The sequence below is a fragment of the Echinops telfairi genome, unplaced genomic scaffold (assembly GCF_000313985.2).
Source record: "Echinops telfairi isolate 266 unplaced genomic scaffold, ASM31398v2 ScPeMD7_7468;HRSCAF=8506_0, whole genome shotgun sequence".
Classification (NCBI taxonomy): Eukaryota; Metazoa; Chordata; class Mammalia; order Afrosoricida; family Tenrecidae; genus Echinops; species Echinops telfairi.
This window is the reverse complement of record NW_022111369.1, coordinates 68,113,796-68,126,804: the sequence shown is the minus strand read 5'-3', so window position 1 is coordinate 68,126,804 and position 13,009 is coordinate 68,113,796. Positions and strand designations below refer to the sequence as shown.

At 41.4% G+C, this 13,009-nt stretch overlaps 1 protein-coding gene across 1 annotated transcript in view; it reads right to left on the bottom strand.

Annotated features, from left to right (window-relative positions):
• The window catches only part of EXOC1L (exocyst complex component 1 like), a 22,298-nt gene extending 10,013 nt beyond the window's left edge, over positions 1-12,285 (bottom strand). Inside the window, exon 1 of the mRNA XM_030888622.2 lies at positions 12,165-12,285. Within this exon, the coding sequence (XP_030744482.1) occupies positions 12,165-12,285 (121 nt within the window). The remainder of the gene's footprint in view (positions 1-12,164) is intronic.
• Between the last annotated feature and the right edge of the window lie 724 nt (positions 12,286-13,009).

Below are 13,009 nucleotides of genomic sequence, written 5' to 3'. Positions count from 1 at the left end.
TGAATTTGTTTCTCTAGTCTACCTGGACTAACACACTCATGCATGTGAAAGCTGAACATTGATTAAGGAAGACCACAGAAGAATCAATGCATTTGATTTATAGTGCTGGCAAAGACTATCGAAAGTGCCACGGACTGCCAAACGAACCAATAGATCTATCTTGGAGGAATTATAGCCAGAATGCTCTTTAGAGGCAAAAATGGAGAGACTTTGGCTCATGTACATTGAGCATGTTGTCAAGAGAGGAGGCCAGTCCCTGGAGAAGGACATCAAGTTTGATAAGTGGAGGGACAGTGAAAAAGAGGAAGGCCTTCAACAAGATGGATTGACACAATGGCTGCAACAATGGGCTCAAATATAACAACAATTGTGAGGATGCCACAGGGCTGGGCAGTGTTTCACTCCATTGTAGATAGGGTCACTGTAAGTCACCTAACAGTGACACCTAACTGTTAGGTGTCTAACAGTTGGCACCTAACAACAATAACAGCAACAACAATGACGACAACGGCGCCTATCTTAGGCATAGGATGTGAGTAATAAGTAGAAGTGGTAGTATAAGTAAGACTTGACATGTAGCCCTGGCAACACAATGAATGTGATGGAATGGATGTTAACCAGAATGGAAGAGCATCAAAAACAAGCTAGCTGGGTGGAATACGGAGTTTAGTGATTGACTGACAGAATTTGAGGTTATCAGGGAGCATCTGAGAAGGGAATGGGGTGGGATGTTTATAGTTTAGGACAGAGATACAGACTTGGGATTTCTGTAGGTAGATAGCTTTCTTTAGGCTGGAAGAGGTGCCAGCAAAAAAAAAAAAAGACTCAGGAGGAAGCAACAGAATGAAGACGAGGGCACCTGTGCGTTGTGAGGGCAGAGGATGCGGGGACCCTCCCTCTCAGGATGTACTCTTATGAAATACCATTAGGGCTTCTTTGTTTCACCGATTCTACTTTGGAGAAGATACCGGTTTTAAAAGGAGGGCAGAAGACACCTGGCCAGGGCGGGGTCTCTCCTTATGTCCCAAGCACATGAGACAGTCTCACCATTCTTCCGAGGGATACTCCGGCAATACTTCTTCCAACATAAGTGTGTTTGTTCTTGTGGAAATCCACGGGAATACTTAATATTCCTCGCTGGCACCACAATCCAAATGCATCAATTCTTCTTCAGTCTTATCTACTCACTGTCCAGAAGATGGGGTAGAGGCTGTAAAATTGCTAAATTGAAGTACAGGCCCAGTCACTTGTCATCGTTACTCCTGAGGGGATCTTGGACTTGATTCCATTAGGAGGCAGTTGTATTTGCCCAGATAAAAACCTAAACACTATTGTCTTGCTCTCGTTAACTTTCTCCCTAACTACCTAGGAGAGAGAGAAACCTTAGTGGATATTTTATAAAAATGCAATTCAAAGCAAAACTGACTCCCTGCTGGTGAATATATTATCCTCATCTACATAGTACGTTAACCAGTTAATTGACGACCTACTCATATGTTTAATCAACCCAATTTATTTATAAGTATTTATTGAGTGTCCTTTATGTATCAGCACTGTGCTATTGTTATAGTTAGGTGTCCTGGGTGGGTTCTAATTCATAGCAACCCTATGTACAACAGAACAAAATACTGACCGGCTTGGGTCACCCTTAACAGTTGTGCTGATGTAGGAGCCCTGGGAGTGTAGTGGTTCCGAGTTGGGCTTCTCACTGAAAGGTCCGCAGTGACCATCACCAGCTCTACTCTTGGAAATATTTTCAGTCTCCGAACCTACAGGGGCAGCTCTACTCTGTCCTAGAGGGTTGCTATGCAGTGGAATTGGCTCGATGGCAGTGAGTGGGTTTCAGCACTGTGCTGGACATTGAAAAATTATTCACAGGTCATTTCTGCTCTGAGGTTAAAGTGAGTGGGGGCTTCAGAAAGAAAGTATCACGAACACAGAGGAAAGGCATCTTTACCTGATAGGGGCTCAGAAGAACTTTCTGAAAATGATCCTCTGAGTTTAAAGAGCTGTGGGAGTTGGCTTTCTGGATGATGAACAGTTGTGTTCAGGTAGTAACCTAAAATATGGAGGTTTGAGCCCACACTGGTGTCATCACGATTTGATGGCAATGTTTTGTTTGTTTGATTGTTTAGGAGTTACCAGGATGAAGAGAGGGTAAAGAGCATTCTGAAACAGCATATGTATAAAGTGATTACATACATGACACTTTTGAGTTATTAAACTATTCCACATGTAGCTGTACAGCATTGGGTATTACATTTTATAGTGTTTTTACCTGGGTGACGCTTGTGCCCACATATTCTCTGTGACAAAATTCTTGACAGGTTCCTTTTAATGAATGTGTTGATAGTATTCCTAATGCGTGCTGCATTAAAAAAAATGGCGAAAAGCCTGTTTTTCTTAAAATCAGAGTTTCCTTAATTTAAAGAGTTTTAGAAAGTAGTATAAATTGGCTTCCCTCTCACATACTACGTGTGCCTCCTCTTCCTTTGTCACTTCGTCCTCTTTGAGTTGTGACCTAGACACCATGGACAACACTCAAGGCTTCGGCTGTCTTTCTTTTTGTTGTTATTGTTATTACTCAGTAACTTGATAAGGTTTATTGTGTTGTAAGACATTGTAGAGTTTATCTCAAACCGTTAAAAATGATAATGTACAAATGTGAATAGACACTAATCTATCATATGGGTAAGGTTTTTGTTTTTTGCCTATAATAGATGTTTGTAAACAACAACAGAAAGTATTCCATATTGTGGACACGAAGGCTGAGTGTGGGCACGTGATGGGAAGTGAGTTCGGTAGGAACGATTTCTGGAGGGCCCGGGGTAAGGAGATGAGACCCTATCTTGAAAGCTGTGATGGATGGAACGGGGCGTCACTGAGGAATTTTAAGGGAACAGTCTATGTTTTGAGTTTTAGGAAGCTCTCTTGGGCAGTTCCATGAGGATAGGTTGGGGGTTGGGTGGGCAGGCAAGTCACAGCTACCAGGCATTTGTTAGGAGTCCCTGAATGGGACAATCTGCTACCTCGCTTGGTGGTTAACAGAAAGGTTGGCGACTTCAGTCCATCCAGGGGTCTACTTAAAAAAAGTCCTGCCAATCTACTTCTGAAAAATCAGTCATGGGAGACCCTGGGGACCGTTCACTCTGACCCACATGGGTTGCCATGAGTTGGAGAAGGCTTGATGGCAGCTGGGACTAGCCATCAAGTTTTCTCCTATCGGAAGCCACTGCCCCAGGAACACTAAATTCAGAAAGACATAGAAAAGACTCTGCTTAAAGGTCAACCTTTTGTTAGAAGGATGCTGCAGAGAGACAGTACAGCCTCCGTAATTTGGCAAAACAGACTCTTTTGGAGCTAAGGAGGCTCTAAGAATTGTCCTTAGCCATGAGCCAAAGAAGTCTAGTCAGGCTGGAGTCCACCCAATCCCTAATTTCCACGCTGGAGTTCTGCTGCCAGCCAGAATTAAATGGCCATATCCACATTAATGCAGCAGCGAAGTGGAAACTTATCACACTGTCTTAAAACCCAACCGTGTTTATATAGTCAAAATGTTAGAGGGCTGGTTTCAGGAACATTGGAGGCATGAATCATATAGCTACAACTTAAGTGAGTCTATAGACCCATGGAATCTTAGCATTAATCTGCTGCAGCTTTAAAATTTTAGTCGGCATTTCCAGACTAACAATCTTCTCTTAACTTCATGCCAATCATTTAATTTTCACTTTTAATTTTTGTGTTAACTTTCTAATAAATAAATGCCTCGATTATCACAGTCATTAGTATCCATGAAGCTAATGGAAACAAGACCGGCCAGTTGAACCACTACAGCCTGGCAGCAGAAAGGAAAAACAGGAGCACATTAGCAAGCTGAACAGAATACTTTCCAAAAAATGAATAATTCGGGAAAGTGAGCCATTTATAATTGTGGTGTTAAGTAATTGTCCTTCTAATTTTAATCAGAAAGGGGGGGCATGACCATGAGGTAGCAGAGAAAAGAAGCCTCAAGAAAGATGTCACCATGTATTGATAATGTCTTGGAGGCGGGGGTGGGGGGGCTTTCAAAACATATCATTTGATTTCATCAAGTAAAATAATTTACAAACATTTTCCTCCAGCATATTAAAAAAAAAAAATCAAGTTTGAGGCTACCCATAGGCTCCCAAATTTATTTGGCCTACTGCCCACTTTTCATAGAAAAAGTTATTTAGCCCCTCTCTGCCCGACTCCTGCTCACTGGTTTTGCAACGGAAAACTTTAGTATAAAGCCCCAAATTCAGAAAAAAATGCTACTCGACTCAGTGTCATCTGGTGGATTCTAGTCCCCAGTGCCCCTATAGGACAGAGTAGAACTTCCCCTGTGGGTTTCCGAGCCTGTACATCTTTATGGGAGTAGAAAGCCTCATATTTCTCCCTCCAAGCCGCTGGTGAGTTTGAATTGCTGACCTTGAGGTTACTAGCCCAATGGGTAAACTGCTAAGCCAGCAGGACTCTATTTTTGCAGCCCCTCTGGCTTATTCCAGTGCCTCCCCAGGGGGCGGTACCACACACTTTAGGAAACCCTGGGCAACATTTAACAAACTCCGTGGTTGAATTTGTGGGAACAGAAATACGGAAGAAATTAAGAGGGACATCCAATAAGGCATCTGCAAAGTTTGGTTTTATGAATTCTCACTTATCGTATCTTGAATACATGTGTCTACTGTGAACAGCATAACCCAGTGGTTTGGCACACACGTTCAAGTGGACCCGCCTTAAACAGTTTTGATTTATCATTTAGCTGTGATCTTGGGCAAATCAACTAGCCACTCTAAGCCTTAGTTTCATCATCAATAGGAAGTGGACAAAGATAATATACATGTATGTGAAGTTATGAGCATAGTGGCTGGCACATTTGTTTTAAAAATACTGGCTTTTCTGACTAAGCAGTGTGGCAATGTGGAAGGAACTTGGATTTTAGAATCCGACCTCACTATCTGTGACCTTGGCTAGTAATTTAATTTCTAGGAGCCACAGTTAGCTTTTATTCTGAGCACAGATTCCTATGTGGTGTTTTTTCCCTTTTCTTTTTAGAATTCCTGTTTTAGCAGAACTCAACCATATTAATATTTACCAATGAGAGAGGTGTTAAATCATTAAATATCAGGACAGCCTGGAGTAAGTTTTCAATTTGAAAAATAAAAAAGAATGTGCATATACACTATAACCATCTGTATTTTCCAAACATCCACATAGCTGTTTGACTATATTTGGAGCTATGCAGCTGTTATTTCACTACTATTAATAATATCTTTACTTCTGTGGAAGCTTTTCAGTGAATTAACTCATGTTTTTCATCTTATAAAATACTATAGATTAGTAGGATAATTTGCACTCAATTTAGAGATGGCAAGGTTCAAGTAACCTCTCCCCAGACCGTATGTTATCCACTGAAATACAAACTTCCATTAGAAAGTTTTTTAATTTATAATCTCTGTCATTAATGTATTAGGAATGTGTACTCATAAAGTACCCAGAACAGCATTTGCCCCAGAACAAAAGTCAGAAGGCAGGAGGGGGCAGGAATGAAGACCAATGGCAACAGAACTCAGGGAGGAAGTGGGAACAATCCTGTTTCATTGAGGGGGCTGAAACCAACGTCATGAAACAAAATGTGTATAGACTGTGGAATGGAAAACTAATTTGCTCTGTAAGTTTTTCCACCCAAGCTACAATTATATATGTATGTATGTATGTATGTATGTATATATATATATAAAAGCAAAACCAAACACACTGCCATTTTGTCAATGCCGACTCACAGAGACCCTATAGGACAAGGTAGAGATGAGTTTTTGCTCCTTTGAGTTTCTGAGACTTTAACTCTTTAGGGTATGAGGGAGTCCCCGCCACCCCCACACCCCCAACAACACCAAAAACAGGAAAAAGGCTCTGTTGGGCAGAACTTTTGTAGTATGCATTTTTTTTCCTGCTAGGCAAGCATCAAGCAACTCACTCTGAGTTAGTGCACCCAGTGGTGCACTGATTTTTGGAAGGTTCTTTCTGGTTACAGTGAATTTTTTCGTAAAAGCACTTTCGCTCGAACCTTGTTTATGGTGATGGCTGATTTAAGAGAACAGCGTGTGGCTGTGAAATTTTGTTTCCTGCTCAGGAAAAAATGCTGCAGAAACTGTTCTGATATTGAACACAGCTTACAAGGACAGCGCTATGGGAAAAAATCAAGTATGTGAATGGTTTTCTCATTTCAAAAAAGATGAAATGTCGATTGATGACAAACCTTGTTCTGAACATCTGTCAACTTCCCAAATGGTCAAACATGCTGACAAAATTATGCACTTGTGCTTGAAGAGCAATGGCTCTTGCCATGAAGGGATGGGGGAAGTGATCTGGACTATCTTGGAGCTCAGCTCAGTGAATTTTAAGGAAGATTTGGGAATGAAAAGGGTCACAGTGAAATTTGTGCCTGGGGTTCTGACTGACTGGGGAAAAGAGTGTCGAGTGGAAACACGCTGTGCTTTGAAAAATCAGCTCCAAAACGACCCAAACTTTCCCCCCAAGGTCATTACTGGTGAGGAGACCTGGTGCTCTTCAGATGACTCCGAAAGCAAACATCAATCAAGCCAGTGGAAGTCGCCACTGCCACCTCACCCAAAAGGAGCTTGTCAAGTGAAATCAAAGATCAAGATGATGCTCATTTGTTTTTGATGTGAGGGGATAGTGCATTTGGAGGTTGTTCCACCAGGTCACACTGTTCGTCAAGCTTTCTATTTAGAGGTTCTGAAAAGATTGTATAACAGTGTGCAACAAAAAGAGGCCTGATTTTTGGCAGACAGGGTTTTGCCATCACGACAATGCACCTGCTCACGCAGCCATCTCCGTGTGCCAGTTTTTGGAAAAACCAGCATGCCTCTCTTGCCCCACGCACCTCACTCACCTGACTTCACTCAGTGAGACTTTTTGTTTCTGCAGATGACGAAGGACATGACAGGGCAGCAATTTGATGACATAGAAGAGGTGAAGAAAAAAATGAGGGAGGTGCTGTCAGCCATCCAAACAGGTGAGTTTGAATATGTTTCCAAGAATGGAATTGCGTTTGAAAAATATATTAAGTGTAGTGGAGAGTACTTTGAAGGTGATAAAGCCATTTTGCAAAAAAATTTAAATACATAACTTTGAAAACAAATTCCATTTTGGGGGGGCGTACTCCCTCATGTATTTCATCAATCCAGTAACATGACTCCAAATGAGGCCTTTGAAATTACTTTTCACAGTCTCCTTTTATTGTTGTTGTAATTATTCTTATTTGACACAATTAGCATTATTGAAAATAATTTAATAAAGTGATTAGATTTTCTGGTTTATAGAGGATATCTTTTCTCCCATCCAAAGTGAAAAGCATAGAGAACTTACATTTGATGTTTTCATCTCTAGCAAGTATTGTTTACTTTCAAGCTAATGTCTATGAATGCAAAATATTTTTCAAAAGATATATAATAATTTAAGTCTGAATATATATATATATATATATAATTTTACCTGTTCATAATATGGTCATTCTTCATTAACATTATAAGTTACCATGCATTTTTCAAATAAAACTCTACCTTTTAGTGGTTTGGACTATAAGTAAGATTATTCATTTCCACTAGGCTGTTAACAGGAAACATTGTGCATAGAAATGGGTGCTATTTCATTTCAGAAATGCCAACAAATTGATCAGCTGGTAGCAGGCAAAAAGGAGTCGGTGAGCACACAGGTTATGCATTTGACAACTAACCAAAAGGTTTGTGGTTGGAACCCACCCATAGCGCCACAGAAAAAAGACCTGGCTATTTGTCCCAGGCCATTTGGGTAGGTCTGCTGCACATGATCTCTTTAAAGCATTGAAAAGCCAGGATGTGACTTTGAGGACTAGGGTGTGCCTGACCCAAGACATGATGTTTTCCATCACCTCAGACGCACGTGAAAGTTGGACCCTGAATAAGGAAGCTGCAGAAGACCTGAGGCACTTGCGTGGCGGGGCTGGAGAAGAACAGTGAGAGCACCGTGGGCTGCCACAAGGAGAAACAAGCCTGTCCTAGAGGAGCCTCCTTGGAGGCAAGAGTGAAGAGGAAGGACATCGTGCTTGGTAACGTAGGCAGGCAGTGAAAAAGAGGAAGGCTTCGGACAAGACGGACTGCCAGTGGCTGCCTCGATGGGCTCAAACATAAGCCCAATTGTGAGGATGGCACAACACCAGGCAGTGGTTTGTTCTGTTGTAAGCAGTGTTACTCTGAGTGGGAACCGACTTGACGGCACCTAATAACAAAGTCAACAACCTTTGTTCCCATAAGGAGCCCTGGGGTTTGCCCCTTAGGCTGCTAACCTCAAAGCCACTAGCCTCTTCTCAGAAGAAAGAGATGGCTTTCTACTCCCGTAAAGAATTCCAGTCTCGGAAATCCACAGGGAGCAGTTCCACCCCGTCCGACAGGGTCACTATGAGTTGGAATCGACTGGATAGCAGTGAGTTTGGGTATTTGTTCCCATGAAAATAAAAGTCCATTGACTACAGCTTAATGTTTAACTAATTACAAATAAGCAAATATGTTTATTCCAATAGATGATGATACAACTTGCACGCAGATCACATTAACAACTTGAGGAGAAAAAAAAGAATCAGACAAAGGCAATGTTATCATGAGTTCTCAGGTCAATTTTCTTCATTTATTAAGCATTATTTTGAAAATGTAACTATTTTAAGTGTTTTATTAAGGCATGTAGTAAACGGCTCTTTGAACCATGATGGGCAGAAAGGGAATTCACAGCCGTAGTGGTAAACAATGGCATACTGATTATGAAATAAACAGAAATAATAATGTTAAAAAAAACCGTGTGTCAGTTCTTTGTCACATGGAATTGTTATGGGGAGAACTAACTACTAGATACTTCAACAACCCTAGGTAAATCACACAGGGTCAAGCTTCATACTAATTTGTCTCAGCCCACGGTCCATTCTATTGCGTTCTACTGCTTCTCATACAGTTTTGATTAATGCTTTAATTTCAAGTCTTCCAGAATGTCTTTAGTTTATCTACACACTAATTATCGAAAGAGTGGCTTTTTCCTTCCTTTGTCCTCCACACAGCAGAGCTTTTACCCCTCCTTCATAGCAGCTGCATTTGACTGCCAATGATAATGAAACCCGGAGGAGGCGGGAGAAAAGTGAAGTCTCATTGTCCAGGGAAGGCAATGGCGATGAATTTAAAAAACAAACAGATTTCTGTTGAATTTTAAAAATGACCTCTCACACAATAAACTGGCATGCCATAAATGAGTTAAGTCAGGAGTTATGACAACATAATCAACTTAGAGAAAGTACAGATCCAGTTTCATTCTGAATAATAAATAAGAATATTCCTAATATCTGTGAAGAGCAACACATACACTTGCAGAGCCCCCTGGTTATTCTAACATTGTTCCTTCCAATCCCAATGGAAATCCTAGCAACCTATAGAAAGGGAGATTGAGTTTATGACTTCTGATTTTTTACATTGGCCAAGTTGATCTTCAATACTTTACAGTAAATCAGTACTTTACTGTAAGTCCTTTGAACATAAGAGTCTGCAAAAGACAGATACTGGTTTAAAAAAGTTTACTCCCATTTAAATATTGCTTCCTAAATTTGGAAAATCTATGATGGAATTCTGACTGCTCTGGACCTGTGCTCCTCAGAAATTGGTGCTATCAGATTGTGGGGGCATACAGGACACCACACAATTCAACTCCTTCCTCTCCAACTATGCTCACTGTACATGAGCTAGGAGCATGGAGTCGCCTACTCAGCTAGTAAGATGTGGCCTGTTTGAGTTACTTGGATGAAAATTTCATGAGCAAACAATGGTCAAAGATTTAGGACTGCCTAGCATCGCATTTACTTTAGTTCAAATTATGCTCTGTCAAATGTGTTTGCAGTCGCCGTAAAAAGGTGTTATGTGTGGGTGTGTGCCCTGAAATTGAGGATTAGGACATAGAAGAGAGTCACACAAAGAATTCCACTGGCATGGTTCACATTATCCACTTTCATCTTCAATATCACACTATTGCTTTCTTCTTCCTGCTTCTACGGGGATCTGCTTCTACGGGGATCTACCATGATCGAATTATAGAATTGTGCTGATGAAAGTGTCCCTAAGTAATCACCTCCTTTACCGAGTCATTTTCCAGCTGAGACCATTGAAGCCTTCACACCTATTAGCGATGCCAGTTCCTTTCTAGCCTCCATGTTAATGGAAAGAATTCATCTCACTCATGAGAAAAGGAGGCAGATGACGCTTCTCTGAATTTGGGGGGATACAGTGGGAAAAAAATCACATTCATTTCCAAAAATGTAATTGTAGGAAACGTGTGTGTGTGTGTGTGTGTGATACCCCAAAGCCAACGCCATTGCCATCTAGTTGATTCTGACACATACAGACTAAATTTAATTATGTAAATTGAAAAATGGCCCTAAACTATATTTGCAGAATTAAATATTACATTATTATGATTATTATTTCATAAGATTTTCTTTAGAAATACTTATAAAATCATGCTACAATGAAAAATTACCTTTATTAAGTGAGGAGTCCAAGAAACACAATTATCCAATTTTCACTTTAGAAGAAGAAGGTTTTCCAATACATTATAGCTATTTTAAGGTATAGTGATTTGATAGTTAGAATCCAGTACCATTTCTTACTTTAGCTATTTTACTTGACCTGTTCGCATCATAACCTTCTTTGATTTTTGGAGGACCAATTACGTTATTTACAACGCTGAATGCCAAGTTTGCACACTTTGCAATCATGTAACAAAATGTGCTAGGTAAAGTATTGAAGAAAGGGTGAGTAAACATTGTTATCCTTATAAGGAAAGATCGTTTCCTAAAAATATCTTTGCACATTTTGTAAAAATGCTCCACTTCCCTTATAGTACCTCTGTTAAATTTTAGAAAGTCCTTTTTTTGGCCAGTTATCAGATTGGGAATCATAACAAGTGGTCTTCTGCAGAAGTTGCACGCCTGGAAAAGGCACCCTGCAAAGTACCAGAGGGTTTGGAGTGGGTCAGAGAAGTGCCGGGCGCTCAATTTAATCACAGCACAAACACTCCTAACTAAAGTCAGCTCCGAAACCATAGGTCAGGTAATCCATAATTAATGCAAAAGCCCATCCCTACCTTTGAAAAACTTCTTTGAAATTTTAGAATCATGAGTGGCAAATCTGTGTTATCTTAAGAAGTTTCTCTGCTCCTTAAAGATCCACGCAGAGTATGTTTGATATAGCCATTCTTCATTGTGTATATATTTTAACTCCATCTTCTATTTCATTTATTTAGAATATGTTACCGATCATATTTGGGTGCTTATTGCTTTTCTTAATACAGATCTAACAAGGAAACATTGGCCCAGATGTCTCATTCACAGCCATCAAATTGACACGGACTCAGGGCGACTGTGTAGGACAGAATAGAACAGACAGCCCATGTGGGACAGACAGAGTAGCCCCATGGGTTTCTGAGATGGTAACGCTTTATGGAGTGGAAAGCCTCCACCTGAGACAGTCAGCACTGAGGCCACAGGAGTTAATTCCTCCTTTCTACTATTCGGGGTTTGTTTGTTTGTTTTGTGTGTGTGTGAGCATGCTTCTTGTAAGAAAGAATTTTGAAAAGATCATTTCTCTTCCCCAAATAAATCCCCAGGCAAGCTAAGGAAGCCCTCCAGAAGAAGACCGAAGGCCTTGTTTCTTCCTTAGCATCGCATGAGCCAGCCCCCGTTGTCCAGACTGGTTGGAAAGAGAGCGGTATAACTCAATTTGTCTGGTGAATTTAAAAATAATACAGAGAGCTTTCTGTTGAATTTTTAAAAACTGAGCTCTTACACGGTACAAGATTGGAGACAAAATCAAATTAGAGACAAGTACAGACCCACTGGCATTTCTGAATCATTAACCAACGTAGTCTTAATACCGTGTTTCCCCTTACCCTCATTTTGTGTGGCTTTCCAAGTTCTCAAACCCGCCTAGCTAAGCTCAGTCACAGGAAGGTGCACGTGCTGTGATCGAATAGAAAGAGATCTGCAAAAAGCCCCCCTCTCACCCAAGCGTCTCCGAGCCGTTGGCTCTTTGAAATCACAGAGGATCGATTACCTGAAACGCAGAGGTAATACCTGTCCTGGACTGGGAACTCGATTTCGATGAACTCGCGCAGATTCTGTGCGAGCGGCTGGAACAGTTTCTTCTCCAGATCCTCCTTGACCAGGGAGGACATTTCCTTGTTCCACTTGGCTCCAGGGAGCTTGAGATCACACGCTCTCTCCTTTCGCTCCCTGATTTCTCCTTTGGCTTGCAGCTCGTGGTGAGTCCTGGCCACCCCACAGCCTTAACTGCTCATTCCACAGCCAGCACCCAGGCTTCTGGGAGCAAGCACACCCCAAGGGGTCAGACCCCTCACTGAGTTATCGGCGGAGCGGCGGCAACAGCAGCTGCTGTCACCGGCCTCACTGTCACTGTCAGCATCCAGCCTCCAGCAGCCTGCTCTCCGGAGCTCTCCTGTGGTTTGTGCCTGCGAACACCAGCATCTATACTTGTGGAGTCCCCTCTTTACGTTAATCTATTAGCTCTTTTCCCTTTCACATCACTAGGATGGGAGGCAGAGAGAGACCACTTCTTCAGCTTGATTCCATTATATAAATCAGCTGTGTGGCGCTATTGATTGGAATCATCTTCCATTAAGAACTTTGCTATCATCGGCAAGAGAGAAAGCATCTGTTCTTGTTACTGACACTTCCAACAAGTCTCTTTCCCACCTCCCTTCTTTCCCTCTCCAGCAATGCATTCAAACCTTTGCTTCCAGGAGAGCCTGCAGCAGCTGTTGGGCGCAGAGCAGGGATCGGAATAGAAAAGACTTTAAACAGTTTCACATAGTAAGAGGCCTGCAGGCAGGTGGCTGCAAGGTTAAAGCAGAGCTCAGAGATCAAAGTCCCAAATGCTTT